Source organism: Labrus mixtus, chromosome 21, assembly GCF_963584025.1.
Source record: "Labrus mixtus chromosome 21, fLabMix1.1, whole genome shotgun sequence".
NCBI lineage: Eukaryota > Metazoa > Chordata > Actinopteri > Labriformes > Labridae > Labrus > Labrus mixtus.
Genome location: NC_083632.1, coordinates 23,330,839 through 23,351,476, shown reverse-complemented (window position 1 = coordinate 23,351,476; position 20,638 = coordinate 23,330,839). Strand labels below are relative to the sequence as shown.

Below are 20,638 nucleotides of genomic sequence, written 5' to 3'. Positions count from 1 at the left end.
TCAAATAGTTCCCAAATATTGGCTTGAAGTATAACTCAAGGAGTTGTGAAATTATAAATTTAATTTTTGTAATAATTTATCAAGCCATTAAAAAGCAAATAAATAAATAAATAAAACAAATAATAATTTATATAAGTTAAAAAGAAAATGCATTTATTTCGACCTATGCAGTCATTTTAAAGACTGAAATTCCACTCTGTACTGCCTGGGAATGGCAGATGGCCTTTTGCCTTTTTGTGTTATGTGTGAGGTTGGTGAAAGGGCCAAGGGACGCAGGGCAGCCCAGTGCTAGGTGCTCATCCTGGGGGGGGACAGGTAAGCCTCTATTTACTCTTTGTTAAGCCACGCCCTCAAGGCCCTGACCTTTTGAGGAGAGCTCCTGGATTCCTGAGCGGAGGCGGGAATGACCTCACTGGTGGCCATTTACCTTAAGGTGCTGCTTCACCTTTATCACAGCCAACTGACCATGTCAGGCCGGATCTAGGAGATTCAGGTAAAGCTGCCACTATCAATCTTTTTACCCATTATGTAGACCCTTAATGGTGGTGCTAGCATTTCGTTGCATGATTTGATCACAAACTATAAAATTCTCTTTTTTCGAGGGTATTTTGAAAGATTGAAAGTACTTGTTTTTGACTCTGTTTATTCAAAGAAATACAGTGTTTATAATACAATTATTTTTCATCAAGTGCAATGCAACCCAACATGACATCGTCCATAAAAGGCATTTACCATTTAAGAGATTTTACATATATTATAATTGCATTATTTACAATCCATTCAAAGTGTTGTGGATCAACATTGTTGGGAAATAATAGATTGTCCTAATGGTCCTGATGGTAATTCTTATAAATGCTGATGTATTTAAAACGTCTTTTCAGGAGAGTCTTATGTCACAATCAAGGTCCATAGTGCATTTGTAGGACTTTTCTGTCATTCTCTGTTTTGTCCTTTAAGGTGCAAACATTGTGGAGGTTTTTCACATTAAATGTCAAAAGGAGTTCCTCAAGCCGATGAAAATCAAAGTCAACTGCATTTAAATCAATCATTTTACAGTACAGGTGATGTATTTAATTGTCTGTTGCTGTCAGAGGGCTTGGGGGACACTGGGCGTCTAGTCGCTGTATGGACGGGGGTCTTTTGGTGGTTTTGGCTGAGGGAGGTATATCAGTGAACACTACTGAGCGACCGTCAGGGCAGAGCAGGACGCTGGAGTCCGCCTCACACTTTGTTGTTCTGCTCGGCCACAAGGCCTCAGCAGAATTAGGCCTCATGCCAAGACCACCTGGAGACAGAACCTCTGTGTTCACCAGAGACGCCTGACTCATTTTGATCAGCATGTCTAACGACTGCTTTCGACTCTCCAACGATGCCTTCATTGCCTTCCTCTCGCTCTCATTCTCCTCTTCTTCCTTTTTCTCTTCCAGCTCCTCGTCTTCATCCTCTGTCTCTGTTGTATTATCTTTAAGGCTAATATCCTCTCTGATTCTACGGTCAGCAACAGAATCCGTGGAGTTCTTCTTGACTGACAGGTCAAGCGGCCCGTCGCTCTGACGAGCAGTCCGCTCCAGCGCCTGGTGGATGTGGGACAGCTCACTGCGAATTTTGCTCAAATGTTCCCAGAGGTGGCGTTGGGCGGGGAGGTCCTCTTTCTCCAGATGGGAGATTTTGCGTTCAGCCTCCTGGTACTCCTGCAATGCCTTGGAAAGATCACCAAGGAGAGTAGCCACTGACTGTGAAGCCCCCTCCCCCATTGTCCGGGGAGCAGTGGAGTCCTTGCTGTTTGGTCCCCCGCTGGTAGACAGAGAGGATGTTTCACTGTTGAGACTGGAGAGAGCATCGTTGTACCACAGGTCAGAGGGTTGAGTCTGGAGCTGAGCATCCTGTAAACTAAGGGTGGGAACATTTTAGTTCATTGCCTTGCGTAAATATAACACATTAGAGATCGCCAATCTATCAGTTCTTCTTCATATAGCACAACATGACTCCCAATATAAAGAGCAAGTGTTTGTAATATTATTTACAGAGATTCAACTTTAAATCCACCAATGTACAAACACTTGCCAATAGTTGAAAGATTAAAGTAGAACAGAATGAACAGAATCAGATTCATTGGTGGACATCCTTGTCCCTTAAGTTCCATATCATTTCAGATTATCACATGACAGTTAAAGAGACAAATGTACTTCTCATTACAATACCACAGAATCAAAATAGAAACATTTACCTTCCAGGGAAGATAAGTTTGTCCACTGACATATTGAGAGTCGATGCAGTCTGAATATTCTTCAAAAGGTCCAAAGAGAAACCAATGGCCGGCTTCTTCTCCACAGGTGCCTCGTGGTTCCCCAGTGGCACCCCTGTCCTCTTTACACCCCAGCTTGCTTTGCCTTCCTTGGCTGTAGCCTGCGTTTTGTCCCCCGCCCTGTAGCCATGCTCTGCAGCCTCTTGTTGAGGTGAAACCCAGCCAGCCTGGCTGACTGCAGCGGTCCCCGGCCGCAAGGCAGGCACTTTCCATAGATTCACTTTGGGCTGGAAGCTGGACAGAGGATTCACTTCTAGACTGTTTGTGGACGTTTTGAGGGCTTTGCTGGAGTCACCCTGACTGGCGCCCACCCCGAATGTGTGCTCACATAGGAAAGGGTAGTAGAGGCGAGGGGAGATGAGAGTTCTGTCAGCATGGGTGCCGGAGGTCGGGTGCATCAGCTGGGCGGCCGATGCTAGGAAGGGAAACTGGGCAAGCTGTGCGTGGGTCTGTGCGGTTACACTCGTTGCTGCAGCGGGAAAAGCTGAGTTCATGTAGGAGAAGAGGCTGGGACTGATGGGGTAGCCCACCCCGAGCATTGACAGGTTGAGTCCAGTGGGATCCTGGTAATCCACCAAGTTTGGCGGAGGAGGGTAGCAGGGTATTGAGGTGCTCACTCGGGACTGAGCACCCTCAGCTTTAGCCTTAGTGTGGCTGGACGCTAACATCCGCCATTGCTCAGACAACAAGCCAGGAGCAGTGAGACACGTCTTGGACAGCTTATACTGTTTCAGCTGAGCCTCAACTTCGACCGAGCGCGCTCGTAACAGCTGATTCTCCAGGGAGAGCATGTCGGCCATCAGAAACTCAGACTCTGGTTGTTTGGTTTTCTTTGTTGCAAATTCTGTAGCATCTTCTCTGTGGTTGTCTCCAGTGCTTTCTTTAGTCAACCTCGCAACCTCTACTCCCTCTCTGTGTCCTCCCTCCTCTTCATCTTCTGCTCCCTGGATTTCCCTGTCCTTTCCCTCATCTTCCCTGCTCTGCCTTTGCCTCTCCTCAGTCCCTGCTACCTGCTCTAAACCGTCTTTCCCGTTAGTGTGAATGCTGTGTGCCTGCTGAAAGGGCCGGAGCTGCTCTGGATGCAGGATGTTTCCCTTCTTGTATGGCCAGTCTGACTCTATGAGCAAAGAAAGGGAGTTCTTGCACAGGCTGTATTTCATATGGTTGTACAGGTGAGACTTTTCCATGCAGGTGAAGGGGCACTGGAAACATTTGTAGTTGTAGGGTTTGCCCCATGGCCGGGGAATATAGTGAGGCTTCTTAGGCTTCCGCTCCTTGTGTTTGCTGGCGGACGTCACTTTACAAGCCTCGTCCTTGGACATGATTACTTCTTGGTCTTTAGGATGTGTGATTTTGTTATAATGATATCAGTTGAAGAAGGATTTCTGGTTTATCTCTTTTTTTTGCCAGGGTTCATTTCATTGGATGCAGGGCTCTCCGTTTGGTAGGTAGATGAAAGATAGCATCTCTTGAACCTGTGAACACAGAATTTAAATAGAGTCAACTTTATGTATATAGCACATGTAAAACAACCAAGCTTGACCACAGTGCTTTACAGAACATAGTTCTGTATGAAGATTGGAAAAAGATAAAGCTGTTCTTGAAAACTCGAAAAAAAAACAAATTAATAGAGAAAACATTTAAAATGTACCAAAAAAAAAAATTGTTATGAATACAAAAACACATCTTGCACAAATGAAGTGCCTATATTTCTGAGCTAAACATGTGTGTGCACTAAAGGCTGCTCTGTATCATTATGCACGTACAGTATGTATATCATATGAGCATATTTGTTGTCTGCCTAAGCTGCGCGTTGCCACTAACCTAACTGCAGGGAGGCCCAAGCTACTCCTTTCTCCCTGTACCTGCCACTACTAATTAGTTCCAGTGTAGCACCAGGCGCTAACAGGGTCCAGGGCTGGGGGGCAAACAGGGCCGTCTCAGGGGACTGCACCTGTGCAGGGGGCCTTCAAAGCACTTACAGGCCTGCTTGGGTTTGCGGCTGGACCCTCGGAGGCCGACTACAGGCACAACGGAGGCCAGGCTGTGGTTAGCATAGAGGAGTCGGGGGTTTGAGGCCTGGTTCCTAATGAGAGCCTGGCGTCATGCCTAAAGGGCGTCATTAGTGCCTGGACTGGGATCTGGGTCAGGACATGGTGCAGAAGTTCAACTGCTATCCTGAACTCAGTCTCGTCTTAGTACTACTGCATTAAGAGTTTGGTTATACTATACAACATGATTAGCAATAAGAGCATTTATCAAGAGGTTAAAAGTCATTGTAAGGCATTTAAGTGTCAAACAAGAGAGGTGGTTCACAAAAGGAATTTAAAACTTGAAATACTATGATGGACGATTCATTATTTGGACGTGTTTTATACGATAGGATAATTACCTTCCAGCATCCATCAATCTATTGACAGGTAATTTATTATTATGTTGAACTTTTTTATTTTTCTTACATTCATTATTTTGCTTGTATAGTTTCTGTACAGCTTTGAAAGTAATCCACTGTTTTTCTTTTTTTGATTTATCAACTGTACACTGTCTGAACCTTTTTTTATCTTTGTGTTTTTTTCCATCTTAAATTTTCCATTCAAGTAAGGTCATGGGTTTAATTTATTATCTCTCTTTTCTAGTCCCCTAAAGTAAATTTAAGCACCCAACACTTATGTGCTTTTTTCAGCTGTTCAATTACAGAAACTTTGTGATCTTCTAAGACTTAAAGCCAGGCCGTCGGGTGAACCCTGCAGTGAAAGAAGATGTGAGATGAAGTGCGCTTCTCAATTTGAAACACTCTGCTTTGAGGGCTTTTATTTTTGTCTTTTTTCCCCGGGTTATTCCCAGATGAAAGTCTGTGGGATGTTTGGGGTCTACGCTGAAGGAAAGAAGTACACTCATCCAGAGACTGTTCATGATAGTTTTGAGATAAAGGCCAGTGAAGCACACACAGGTGATGGATGGCCTGTTATATTGAGAGACAGCAGACAACCTCATCTATAAAAACCAGCATGAAAAGTGAAGATGAAAGACATGGTGAGTCTAACACAGACTGGCAGGCTGTTGCAAACTGCCCTCCCAATTGGACCCTCAGAATTGGCTCGCTTAGTGGCTGACCATTTGATTGGTTGACTTGTCCGCCTCGGGGCTCTGACCTGGGTTTTGAGCTTATAATGGAGCCTAACAGCTGCTGCTACGATCCAATCAATAAAAATCATTTTTACAGTGTTTTTTTCCCTCTCCTGGCCACTACTATCTGCTCTGCTCTCCACTGACTTTGCACTTTAGCCCCCCTGTTGCCCCATATCCAAACCCTGCGGTCTTGTTTTAAGCTTTTAGGGCTGCTGATCAAACAAGCCAAACCGCTTGAACATCTATTGTTACAATTAAGGAGGTTCACCACACTAAAAGCTTTGACAAGTTACATGCAACCAGACCGCTGACAGCTCGACGGGACCGCCTGGCAGTACAGTAATATACACTGTGGAAAAATGTTCTGTAGCTTTTATCTTATTTCAACGTATTTAATTTAGAGACTGTACCTTGGATTGTTGTCAGGATGACGAGTGGTTATCTGAAAAAGAGGAAATAGAGTAAACATGAAATGTCATTATCTTATTTATGTTTTATTTCTTTAATAGAATATAAAAACAACAAAAAAATAATAAGACAAATATTCTTCAATCTCTATTTATACTTCAAACAACCTAAAAAACAACAAGCTCTCTACAAACAAACATTTTAAATTAGTTGAATTGTATGCATAAACAGAAAAAAAAACCATTTTAAATGCTGAATAAATGAATTCAAGGTCTTTACAATCTTGGTCATAGAAAATGCTTTAGAACCAATTTTATAAAGCTATATTACATGTGTAGTGGAAATGGCAATGAAAAGTAACTCAAAAACTGTTTTCATGGAAATCAAAACAAACAATTATTTTGTTAGATTTTGGGACAATATTCATCCTCACAACTGTTTGAAACTAAACAAATTGAATTTAACATTTTCTTGTTACAAAACCTTCAAAATAAAAGATGTGCAGTTTTTATTTTTTTATTTGCTTCGAAATACATCATGTTGAGCAGGCCTCTTTTTAAACTTACTTTTAAAATATATCCCCTAATTTAGACAAACTATAACCTTCCTGCATGCAAAACCACAAACATGTCAAAGTAGAGATAAAATGTATTCACTGTACCTCTGAGCGTCCCGGTGTGTGTCTGTGTCTCTCTGCAGCGGCTCTGAGGTTCAGCGCGTCCCGCTCAAACAGAAGCACAGCAGCGACTGTGCACATATATATTGACTGGGAGCATTGCCCGCAGGCGTTACAATACAGCAGCCCCCCCCCCCCTCCCCCCCCTCCCCCCCCTCCCCCCTCCTCCCTCTCCCCCCTCTGGATTGTCAAACGGGGTCTCCACCTTGCAGCCAAGATGCAGAATAATAATTTACAATAAAGGTAGAGGTTAGTATGATTAGGGCTACGGAGGGCAACAGGGACATTTATCCAAGTGATTCACTCTGCTGTGAGGTCAAGTGTTTAATTCTCTGTTTGTCTGCAGCCTCATGTGAGAAATAGAGGAAATCTATTCTACTTTTATTATACATTTCATATACATTTCTTCTTGTATCTATAGCAAAAAGCTTAATTTGGTCTGAGCACTATTGTGTAGCTTACAGGGGCAATATAAACCTTTAAAATGCTCAATGCAAACTTACAAAAAAAAGGCTTATCTATTAATGCCATAATATAAAATCTCTTTTTCAAAATCTTCTGACAATCAGTTCCTCATAATTCCAGGATTTTTTTTTGCTATTTTCATTTGTCATGGGAAAATTCAGAAGTGAAAAAAGGACATGAGAAGGTTAGGAATATGAGAAAAAAATGTTTTACTGTTTTTTTAAAGTGAAAAAAATAAATTGATTTGACTGTTAACATTTAGGTGTACACTTCTTTAATTCTAAGTTATCAATCTGTCTGTCTATCTCAATAATAAAAAAAATCTAAAATAACTTTTTCTTTTCATATCCTTTTTCCAGGTTTCATCTTTTGCAGCTCTGTCTTAGACAGGTAAGCATTTGAATACCCATTTCACCGTCCGTTTTTAAGAAAAATAAATCTGCTCTTCTAATGTTGTAATGCATTACTTTAATAACTGAACACTGAAAATAATGTTCTTACTGTAAGTAAGGGAGCTCTGCACTCTCTCTGTGTGCAGCGATCAGAGACAGCTCTGTGAATTTGTGTCTGCACCTGGACGTTTGATGATTCATGTAGCAGTTTGTTTTCTCTTAAACTTCATCAGATGAAGTTGACCTGTTCTCTAAGGGGTGTAGAGAGGGACACACATAAAAGTGCGTATTTTAGGACATTTAAGTGGTTACTGCATGAGCTGTAATCTCACATCCAGGCAATGACTGACATATGTTTCCTGACATTATTTACTTTTTCTTCTGTTGCACTTGACCTTTCATTATCTACCCCTTTTTCTCCCACTTATGCTCAAATGCCTCACCCTTCATTAACTCTTAATCTTTGTCTAAATTCTACCCCAACTTCTCAAATCTTCAGTTTCTCCTCTTCTCTCTCCATCCCTGACTCTCTCCGCCTGTAGCCAGCTCTGGGTCATCTCCAGGTTCTTGGTTTCCCTCCTCTGGCAGGGTGGGAAGCATGCATGCAAGCCCCTTTGAGAAATGTCAGTGTCCGTGTGCTGGGAAAGTCGGGGGCCCTTCACGAGCCATCAGAGCTGCTGTCACGTTGAGGCGGCCAAATGGAGACTGACAGGCCGCTCCAACGAGCCTAACCATCTGTACCAAATTTGACAGCAGGGGAAAGAGGATGTCTGGTAAATCAGGAAGAACGACAGGAGCACACTGTGACATGGAGGAGTAAGAGGAGGAGAAACAGGAGAAAGATCCTTCTTAAAGTGCAGGCTCAAGGGAGACGCTGTGAGTTTAAAGACTGTCTCTCTCCGGCTGCAGATACTGTGTCAGTTTGAACTGATAAGTGTAAGTATATGAAGTGAGTCTAATTCTTTTAGTCTCTTTTTCTCATTCACAAATCTGTCCTGGATGAGACTGTTTGAATTTGAGATGCCAATTCTTTTAACCTGCATAAGGACAAGTCTTCTTGAACCCAACACTCTGAGTTCTTTAAATTAGGACAGTTTACATTTAGGCTTTAACGCATCTAAATACTTAATTCTGATAAACTAAGAGTTGTTGGGCTAATCCTTTGACAGTTTCCCCATCATGTTTGATGACAAAAGCAAATAACACTGATCAGTGAACAACTATTATAATTAAAAAAAATGTTTTACAGCCAGTCTATTAAAAAAAATGATCCAATGAGACCATTGGGTCTTCATTAATGGATCAAGTTACACCACACCTGACTTACTGACTGACACCAAACCTGACTTACTGACTGACACCAAACCTGACTTACTGACTGACAGCACACCTGACTTACTGACTGACACCAAACCTGACTTACTGACTGACAGCACACCTGACTTACTGACTGACACCAAACCTGACTTACTGACTGACATCACACCTGACTTACTGACTGACAGCACACCTGACTTACTGACTGACACCAAACCTGACTTACTGACTGACAGCACACCTGACTTACTGACTGACACCAAACCTGACTTACTGACTGACATCACACCTGACTTACTGACTGACAGCACACCTGACTTACTGACTGACATCACACCTGACTTACTGACTGACATCACACCTGACTTACTGACTGACACCAAACCTGACTTACTGACTGACAGCACACCTGACTTACTGACTGACATCACACCTGACTTACTGACTGACAGCACACCTGACTTACTGACTGACATCACACCTGACTTACTGACTGACAGCACACCTGACTTACTGACTGACATCAAACCTGACTTACTGACTGACACCAAACCTGACTTACTGACTGACATCACACCTGACTTACTGACCGACATCAAACCTGACTTACTGACTGACATCACACCTGACTTACTGACTGACATCACACCTGACTTACTGACCGACATCAAACCTGACTTACTGACTGACAGCACACCTGACTTACTGACTGACAACAAACCTGACTTACTGACTGACATCAAACCTGACTTACTGACTGACATCACACCTGACTTACTGACTGACATCACACCTGACTTACTGACCGACATCAAACCTGACTTACTGACTGACATCACACCTGACTTACTGACTGACATCACACCTGACTTACTGACCGACATCAAACCTGACTTACTGACTGACAGCACACCTGACTTACTGACCGACATCACACTTGACTTACTGACTGACAACAAACCTGACTTACTGACTGACATCACACCTGACTTACTGACTGACAGCACACCTGACTTACTGACCGACATCACACTTGACTTACTGACTGACAGCACACCTGACTTACTGACTGACATCACACCTGACTTACTGACTTACTGACCGACAGCAAACCTGACTTACTGACTGACATCAAACCTGACTTACTGACTGACATCAAACCTGACTTACTGACTGACATCAAACCTGACTTACTGACTGACATCAAACCTGACTTACTGACCGACATCAAACCTGACTTACTGACCGACATCACACCTGACTTACTGACTGACATCACACCTGACTTACTGACTGACATCATAACTGACTTACTGACTGACATCACACTTGACTTACTGACTGACAGCACACCTGACTTACTGACTGACATCAAACCTGACTTACTGACTGACATCACACCTGACTTACTGACTGACATCATAACTGACTTACTGACTGACAACAAACCTGACTTACTGACTGACATCAAACCTGACTTACTGACTGACATCAAACCTGACTTACTGACTGACATCAAACCTGACTTACTGACTGACATCAAACCTGACTTACTGACCGACATCAAACCTGACTTACTGACCGACATCACACCTGACTTACTGACTGACATCACACCTGACTTACTGACTGACATCATAACTGACTTACTGACTGACATCACACTTGACTTACTGACTGACAGCACACCTGACTTACTGACTGACATCACACCTGACTTACTGACTGACATCAAACCTGACTTACTGACTGACAGTACACCTGACTTACTGACTGACATCAAACCTGACTTACTGACTGACAGCACACCTGACTTACTGACTGACATCACACCTGACTTACTGACTGACATCATAACTGACTTACTGACTGACATCATAACTGACTTACTGACTGACAGCACACCTGACTTACTGACTGACATCAAACCTGACTTACTGACTGACAACACACCTGACTTACTGACTGACATCATAACTGACTTACTGACTGACAGCACACCTGACTTACTGACTGACATCATAACTGACTTACTGACTGACAGCACACCTGACTTACTGACTGACATCACACCTGACTTACTGACTGACATCACACCTGACTTACTGACTGACATCACACCTGACTTACTGACTGACAACACACCTGACTTACTGACTGACAGCACACCTGACTTACTGACTGACATCACACCTGACTTACTGACTGACATCACACCTGACTTACTGACTGACAACACACCTGACTTACTGACTGACATCATAACTGACTTACTGACTGACATCACACCTGACTTACTGACTGACAACAAACCTGACTTACTGACTGACATCACACCTGACTTACTGACTGACATCATAACTGACTTACTGACTGACATCATAACTGACTTACTGACTGACAGCACACCTGACTTACTGACTGACATCAAACCTGACTTACTGACTGACAACACACCTGACTTACTGACTGACATCATAACTGACTTACTGACTGACATCACACCTGACTTACTGACTGACAACAAACCTGACTTACTGACTGACATCACACCTGACTTACTGACTGACATCATAACTGACTTACTGACTGACATCACACCTGACTTACTGACTGACATCACACCTGACTTACTGACTGACATCATAACTGACTTACTGACTGACATCACACCTGACTTACTGACTGACATCACACCTGACTTACTGACTGACATCATAACTGACTTACTGACTGACATCACACCTGACTTACTGACTGACATCACACCTGACTTACTGACTGACATCATAACTGACTTACTGACTGACAGCACACCTGACTTACTGACTGACAACAAACCTGACTTACTGACTGACAACACACCTGACTTACTGACTGACATCATAACTGACTTACTGACTGACAGCACACCTGACTTACTGACTGACAGCACACCTGACTTACTGACTGACAACAAACCTGACTTACTGACTGACAACAAACCTGACTTACTGACTGACAACAAACCTGACTTACTGACTGACATCACACCTGACTTACTGACTGACAACAAACCTGACTTACTGACTGACATCATAACTGACTTACTGACTGACATCAAACCTGACTTACTGACTGACATCAAACCTGACTTACTGACTGACAGCACACCTGACTTACTGACTGACATCATAACTGACTTACTGACTGACAACAAACCTGACTTACTGACTGACATCATAACTGACTTACTGACTGACAACAAACCTGACTTACTGACTGACATCACACCTGACTTACTGACTGACAACAAACCTGACTTACTGACTGACAGCACACCTGACTTACTGACTGACATCAAACCTGACTTACTGACTGACATCACACCTGACTTACTGACTGACAACAAACCTGACTTACTGACTGACATCACACCTGACTTACTGACTGACATCACACCTGACTTACTGACTGACATCACACCTGACTTACTGACTGACATCACACCTGACTTACTGACTGACAACAAACCTGACTTACTGACTGACAGCACACCTGACTTACTGACTGACAACAAACCTGACTTACTGACTGACAACAAACCTGACTTACTGACTGACAGCACACCTGACTTACTGACTGACAACAAACCTGACTTACTGACTGACAACAAACCTGACTTACTGACTGACAGCACACCTGACTTACTGACTGACAACAAACCTGACTTACTGACTGACAACAAACCTGACTTACTGACTGACATCACACCTGACTTACTGACTGACATCATAACTGACTTACTGACTGACATCACACCTGACTTACTGACTGACATCATAACTGACTTACTGACTGACAACAAACCTGACTTACTGACTGACATCACACCTGACTTACTGACTGACAACAAACCTGACTTACTGACTGACATCACACCTGACTTACTGACTGACAACAAACCTGACTTACTGACTGACATCACACCTGACTTACTGACTGACATCACACCTGACTTACTGACTGACAGCACACCTGACTTACTGACCGACATCACACTTGACTTACTGACTGACAGCACACCTGACTTACTGACTGACATCACACCTGACTTACTGACTTACTGACCGACAGCAAACCTGACTTACTGACTGACATCAAACCTGACTTACTGACTGACATCAAACCTGACTTACTGACTGACATCAAACCTGACTTACTGACTGACATCAAACCTGACTTACTGACCGACATCAAACCTGACTTACTGACCGACATCACACCTGACTTACTGACTGACATCACACCTGACTTACTGACTGACATCATAACTGACTTACTGACTGACATCACACTTGACTTACTGACTGACAGCACACCTGACTTACTGACTGACATCAAACCTGACTTACTGACTGACATCACACCTGACTTACTGACTGACATCATAACTGACTTACTGACTGACAACAAACCTGACTTACTGACTGACATCAAACCTGACTTACTGACTGACATCAAACCTGACTTACTGACTGACATCAAACCTGACTTACTGACTGACATCAAACCTGACTTACTGACCGACATCAAACCTGACTTACTGACCGACATCACACCTGACTTACTGACTGACATCACACCTGACTTACTGACTGACATCATAACTGACTTACTGACTGACATCACACTTGACTTACTGACTGACAGCACACCTGACTTACTGACTGACATCACACCTGACTTACTGACTGACATCAAACCTGACTTACTGACTGACAGTACACCTGACTTACTGACTGACATCAAACCTGACTTACTGACTGACAGCACACCTGACTTACTGACTGACATCACACCTGACTTACTGACTGACATCATAACTGACTTACTGACTGACATCATAACTGACTTACTGACTGACAGCACACCTGACTTACTGACTGACATCAAACCTGACTTACTGACTGACAACACACCTGACTTACTGACTGACATCATAACTGACTTACTGACTGACAGCACACCTGACTTACTGACTGACATCATAACTGACTTACTGACTGACAGCACACCTGACTTACTGACTGACATCACACCTGACTTACTGACTGACATCACACCTGACTTACTGACTGACATCACACCTGACTTACTGACTGACAACACACCTGACTTACTGACTGACAGCACACCTGACTTACTGACTGACATCACACCTGACTTACTGACTGACATCACACCTGACTTACTGACTGACAACACACCTGACTTACTGACTGACATCATAACTGACTTACTGACTGACATCACACCTGACTTACTGACTGACAACAAACCTGACTTACTGACTGACATCACACCTGACTTACTGACTGACATCATAACTGACTTACTGACTGACATCATAACTGACTTACTGACTGACAGCACACCTGACTTACTGACTGACATCACACCTGACTTACTGACTGACAACAAACCTGACTTACTGACTGACAGCACACCTGACTTACTGACTGACATCAAACCTGACTTACTGACTGACATCACACCTGACTTACTGACTGACAACAAACCTGACTTACTGACTGACATCACACCTGACTTACTGACTGACATCACACCTGACTTACTGACTGACATCACACCTGACTTACTGACTGACATCACACCTGACTTACTGACTGACAACAAACCTGACTTACTGACTGACAGCACACCTGACTTACTGACTGACAACAAACCTGACTTACTGACTGACAACAAACCTGACTTACTGACTGACAGCACACCTGACTTACTGACTGACAACAAACCTGACTTACTGACTGACAACAAACCTGACTTACTGACTGACAGCACACCTGACTTACTGACTGACAACAAACCTGACTTACTGACTGACAACAAACCTGACTTACTGACTGACATCACACCTGACTTACTGACTGACATCATAACTGACTTACTGACTGACATCACACCTGACTTACTGACTGACATCATAACTGACTTACTGACTGACAACAAACCTGACTTACTGACTGACATCACACCTGACTTACTGACTGACAACAAACCTGACTTACTGACTGACATCACACCTGACTTACTGACTGACAACAAACCTGACTTACTGACTGACATCACACCTGACTTACTGACTGACAACAAACCTGACTTACTGACTGACATCACACCTGACTTACTGACTGACAACAAACCTGACTTACTGACTGACATCATAACTGACTTACTGACTGACATCACACCTGACTTACTGACTGACAACAAACCTGACTTACTGACTGACATCATAACTGACTTACTGACTGACATCACACCTGACTTACTGACTGACAACAAACCTGACTTACTGACTGACAGCACACCTGACTTACTGACTGACATCACACCTGACTTACTGACTGACAGCACACCTGACTTACTGACTGACAGCACACCTGACTTACTGACTGACATCAAACCTGACTTACTGACTGACACCAAACCTGACTTACTGACTGACATCACACCTGACTTACTGACCGACATCATAACTGACTTACTGACTGACATCACACCTGACTTACTGACTGACAACAAACCTGACTTACTGACTGACATCACACCTGACTTACTGACTGACAACAAACCTGACTTACTGACTGACATCAAACCTGACTTACTGACTGACATCATAACTGACTTACTGACTGACATCACACCTGACTTACTGACTGACAACAAACCTGACTTACTGACTGACATCACACCTGACTTACTGACTGACAGCACACCTGACTTACTGACTGACATCACACCTGACTTACTGACTGACAGCACACCTGACTTACTGACTGACAGCACACCTGACTTACTGACTGACAGCACACCTGACTTACTGACTGACAGCACACCTGACTTACTGACTGACAGCACACCTGACTTACTGACTGACAGCAGTCCTCATATAGATTGAGTCAAGATTTTGTGACAAGGCATTGATGTTGGCAGTAATGCATGCAAGGAGATATTACACCAGGCTTTGATTTGCCCATGCAGTCTGTCTTGATTTCTTCTTCCTGTCTTTTGTCTTCATTGAAAAAAGGAAGAACATGAGCAGTGCCTAAAGTTTGAATGCTTATTATATAAAAGTACATTTAAACTACAGGCATAAACCTCAGTGTTTACTTGAAGTAGGAAACGTAGGGACATGAGGAAACAGAGACTTGCAGTGTGAGCACAGAACTCTCCTGGTGAGTTTTGAGAGTTGAGGGTCCTTATGGAGCGGCATCTGGGGCGGCTGACAGGAGCACTCTATTACCACTCAGAGAAAGGAACCAGAGGGCTGCAACAACACCGCTACCAGGGAGATCCAGCTGTGCAGATGCCTCCAAACACACACACACACACACACACACACACACACACACACACACACACACACACACACACACACACACACATCCACACACATCCACACACAAATCAAAACCCATGCAAATTAAGAAAAAAAATCTTCACACATGCACAAACAAAATCCAACAGGATGAACTTTGTATATTAACAGAAATGTATACAGACAGGAAGATGGATGACTAAAAAACGCACCTCTAACCCAGGGTGAGTCTTCTTTCCACTGCCTGACTTTTAGGCCTGAGGTGGAATAGCTAACTGCTCCTCTCTTAGTCTGCGCTGCTGGGCACATTAACTAAACTCATATCGCTCTCAGCCACTATCAATTATTCACAACACGCTTCTTCTCTTTCCTTCTTTTCTCCCATTTTCAAAGGAGAGAAACTCCAACAACTATTTCCAGCTTTACCAACATGCTTTACTTTAAGTGTGTATTAAAACTTCACATTTTTATTATAATCTTAATTATATTCTTTATCATGCTAATAACTATCTTACATCATTATTGCAGTTATACAGTCAGTACACACTCAAGCTGCTCCATGTATAATTGAAAATGTTCACAGCTTTGGAGCACAAACTAAAGATGTCTTCTCACTTCTGCTCACAGACACTTCATCAGACCCAGAGCTTCAGTGCTACTGAGTACATTTTCTGGCTTGGCATCTCAGCACCATGAATGATACCAGTTTCCAAACCTCAGATAAGTGTGATGTGCAAATGTGGAGTAAGAGACTTTTATCGAAAGAAAAACATTGTTTTGTGCTGAATATGGGCCGAGATGTCAGTTTTCATCTCTTATCTACGACGGAGGATTAGGGCCATGTTAAATTATTATTATTTTTTTTAATTTTGAGATTAAAGTCGTAAATTTACGAGAATAAAGTTGTAAATTTACGAGATTAAACTTGTAAATTTACGAGAATAATCTCGTAAATTAATGAGTTCGAGACCAGTCTGCGCAAAATGATGAAAGTAGAACTCTTAAAGTCTTTTTCCTCTGCAGACAACTTTCTTCCAGTCAGTGTGGTTCTTTCTTCAGTTTCTTGCAGTATCTTTTCAGGGTGCTGATATATTATGACAATGTGAAGATGATGATGTGCCAAAAGCATGTGTAGTTTCATATCTGCATAAGTAAAGCCCCAACACAACTATTTGTGTCTGTTATCGGTCTGCCTTGTTAAAGTGTCTCATGTACAGAGACAGTTTGTGTCCTGTTCATCATTTTACAGATAAACAAGATCTTTCAAGTTGAAGAGAAAACTTCTCTTGAACTGTTTTTACCGACTATCCAAGGAAGTATCCTATTTCCTTATTAGTGAAACCTTTAGGACAAGATGCTCCATGTTTGTCATTTGAGAACAGGAAGCTGCTGCTCTTCTGATATAGACTAAAACAACGACTTTATTATTTTATTCTTTAAAGACTTTAAGAGTTCTACTTTCATCATTTTCGCACAGGCTGGTCTCGAACTCGTTAATTTACGAGATTAAACTCATAGATTTACGAGCTTAATCTCGTAAATTTACAAGTTTATTCTCGTAAATGTATGACTTTAATCTTGTAAATGTACGACTTTATTCTCTATTTTTTTTTAACATGGCCCTAATCCGCCGTCGTGCTTATCTATAAGACCTCTTCTCTAAATTTGTAAATTAGCATGAAGCATTGTACAAAAACTTTAAATCAACAGCTCAACATAATTTAGCTTTTGATTTCTTGCCAAGGGTTAAATGAAAAGATGTACACCATACACATTTAATTCTGAGGATGTGCTAAGCCACCTGAACAAGCTGTTGACTTCCTTTAAACCTCACCTTCATTTTAATGAGCAGCCATTAGGACATCATCTATCTTCTCTTCAGCAACTTTGGATCTCTGCAACAGCTATTTCTTTCAAAGGTAGTTATCATCTTTTAAGCTATCAGACCCACTTTCCACGTTCTAAAGTCCTGACAACAGACGTGTCCTTTTCGGAGGTGAATTGCCCCCACAGTATGTCAGTGAACAGTGCTGGGAGCGCACTATGAGACATTTTCAGCTTCACACTTAAATGAGCACACACAATTATACAGAAGAGGGCTAGATGTATACTGGCTGTTTTCCAAAGTGAAGATACAGCCTTCAATGTGAGCTGGGGTGATATCTGAAAAGGGCAGATGTGAACGTTCAGTCATGACTGGAGCAATGACTCTTTTTCTCTGCAGATATCTATGCCCTTCTCTGGGTCTTAACACGGAGTAGGGATGAGACTTTGTGGCAGATCAGTAGTTTAGAGGGGTTACAATAAACTTGTCAGAAGCATTCATTTGGAAAGAGATGCAGCTGATACCTCTGATTCACTGTTGATCATTCATATCTAGTGTGAGGAGACGTGGAGTTCACACCCGTGACTCTGCTGCGGGTCAATGATGGAAACCAGCTGGTGCCCTCGGATGCCCACGTTTCCAATAATCGTCTCAGTCTCCGCCTTCTCGTTTCCACCAGCTGCCCCCAAACACACCCGCAGGAGGCGGGCTCCCTTTGCCAAGGCACCTGTGGGTGTCACCTGATGGGGGAAAAGCAAGTGGAAATGAAAGGAAGCAGCCGAGTCTGTCAGAGCGCATCAGGACCGCTGTCCATCACAGCGCTGACCTTCAGGGAGTGTACAGGGCGTGTGCATGTATAAGTCTATCAACAACTGAACCAGTGTGTGTTTGTGTGTGTGTGTAAGTATGTGCATATTAAGTCACTGACCCACAGGGAGTGTGTGCATATGTTTGTTCATCAATGCAGGGTGTATGAGACCATGTGTGTGCATTAGCGCCTTGATCCCAGTGAGTGAGTGTGTCTGTAAACGCATAGACCTTGAGGGTGTGTGTATGAGGATGTGTGTGTGTGTGTGTGTGTGAGAGAGAGACAGTCTATCTAAGCGCAGTGATCTGTATCAGATAGCTGCAGTAGCTGGTGGGTCATTGACAACCCTCAACTCAAACTCCGGTAGTATTTTCTGTTTAAGTTCTGACCTTGCCAGATACGGTGTATTTAAGTCATGACTTAATCCAGTACTGTCTCTTTAAATCATGACTTAATCCAGTACTGTCTCTTTAAATCATGACTTTACCCAGTACTGTATCTTTAAGTCATGACCTTACCCAGTACTGTCTCTTTAAGTCATGACCTTACCCAGTACTGTATCTTTAAATCACGACTTTACCCAGTACTGTCTCTTTAAATCACGACTTTACCCAGTACTGTTTTGTTAAGTTTAGTCCTTATCTAGTTCTGGTTTGGAAGTACTGACCTTATGTGGTCTGTTGCGCCAGCTGTAACTTCTGTCTTAAATTATGATGTCAAAGCCTAACTTAATGTTGAAACGAGTTGAGTTCTAATTTATGTCATCATTGTTTGGTTGCACCATGGGGATGTAAGGTTCATCTTAACTAGTTCACTGTGTGCTACAGTGCTGCATCTGGAACCTTACAAAAGAACAGACTAACAGCTGAAAATAACTTTCTGTTGTTGATCAGTGATGAAAAGGTGTGTAAAATAGAAAGCATTAGATGATATCTTATTTTTACACCCTTAATCGTCAACTGTGTTAAATAACGACAGTGACAGGTGACATTGTCAAAAATTATGACACCTTACTACATAAGGTAATTACATGGTAGCCTACTCTATAATTGGGCGGAATAAAAGTGGGTGTACAAAACAAATTCATCATACATGTCTAAAGGATGTAATCTAATGCGTGGAACACACCGAACAGCCAGTTTAACACTCTGCTCCTCCTCATACTCAAAGTTATCTCACCTTTGAAAACGATACACCATGTCAACCAAGCTTTACAGAACTTTACACATACTATGAGATAGGTTTAAGAGTTACGTTATAGCTTAAGCCTACATTGGAATTATTACAGCTGGTGCAACCCAGTGATGTAACTGTCTCCATAAGTTCTAACTTAACTCAGTACCACCTTTTTGACTTCTTACCTACAAGTACTGTCTCTTAAAGGCTTTATATGTGATTTTTTGATCCAGCAGATGTCGCCCTTGAGCACCAGCATGAAACCAAAACAACTCGCACTGCATTGTTGTGTTAGCATGCTAATGCTAGTGATCTTTATTATGCTCGTATCTTCACACTGCATGTAAATTTACCTGAAATGATCGTGATCTAGAAACACAGTTAAGCAGTGAGTACAGTATGTTATTCTTCTTTTCTCTAGTCCCTCAATTAAACAACTTTTATACGTGAGGGGAGGAGTCAGCCGGCCGTCCCAGCGATGTAAACAAACTGAAGATAGGACTCTGAAAACTCTGAAAACATCACAGACAGTGGGACTCGGGTGTTACACCCATTGTAGACAGTCATGACTCACAGAGTTATTTTCAGAGGATATACTTGATTTATATTACATTTAAGTGTAAGAAATCACATATAAAGCCTTTAAAGATTTTCTTACTTTAGTTTGATCTGTTCCAGGTTTGTTTTTACCCAGTTATGTCTCTTAAGGTCATTACCCTATATATTGTCTCTCTTAATTCTGACTTTCAA

At 42.4% G+C, this 20,638-nt stretch overlaps 1 protein-coding gene across 1 annotated transcript; it reads right to left on the bottom strand.

Annotated features, from left to right (window-relative positions):
• Nucleotides 1–636: 636 nt before the first annotated feature.
• On the bottom strand, nucleotides 637–6,559 carry prr35 (proline rich 35). The gene is made up of 4 exons (XM_061028278.1): nucleotides 6,504–6,559; nucleotides 5,845–5,876; nucleotides 2,228–3,780; nucleotides 637–1,890 (listed from the first exon to the last, which is right to left on the bottom strand). Exons 3-4 carry the CDS (start codon nucleotides 3,625–3,627, stop codon nucleotides 1,071–1,073), a joined length of 2,220 nt encoding a protein of 739 aa, XP_060884261.1. The 5' UTR covers nucleotides 3,628–3,780; nucleotides 5,845–5,876; nucleotides 6,504–6,559; the 3' UTR covers nucleotides 637–1,070.
• Between the last annotated feature and the right edge of the window lie 14,079 nt (nucleotides 6,560–20,638).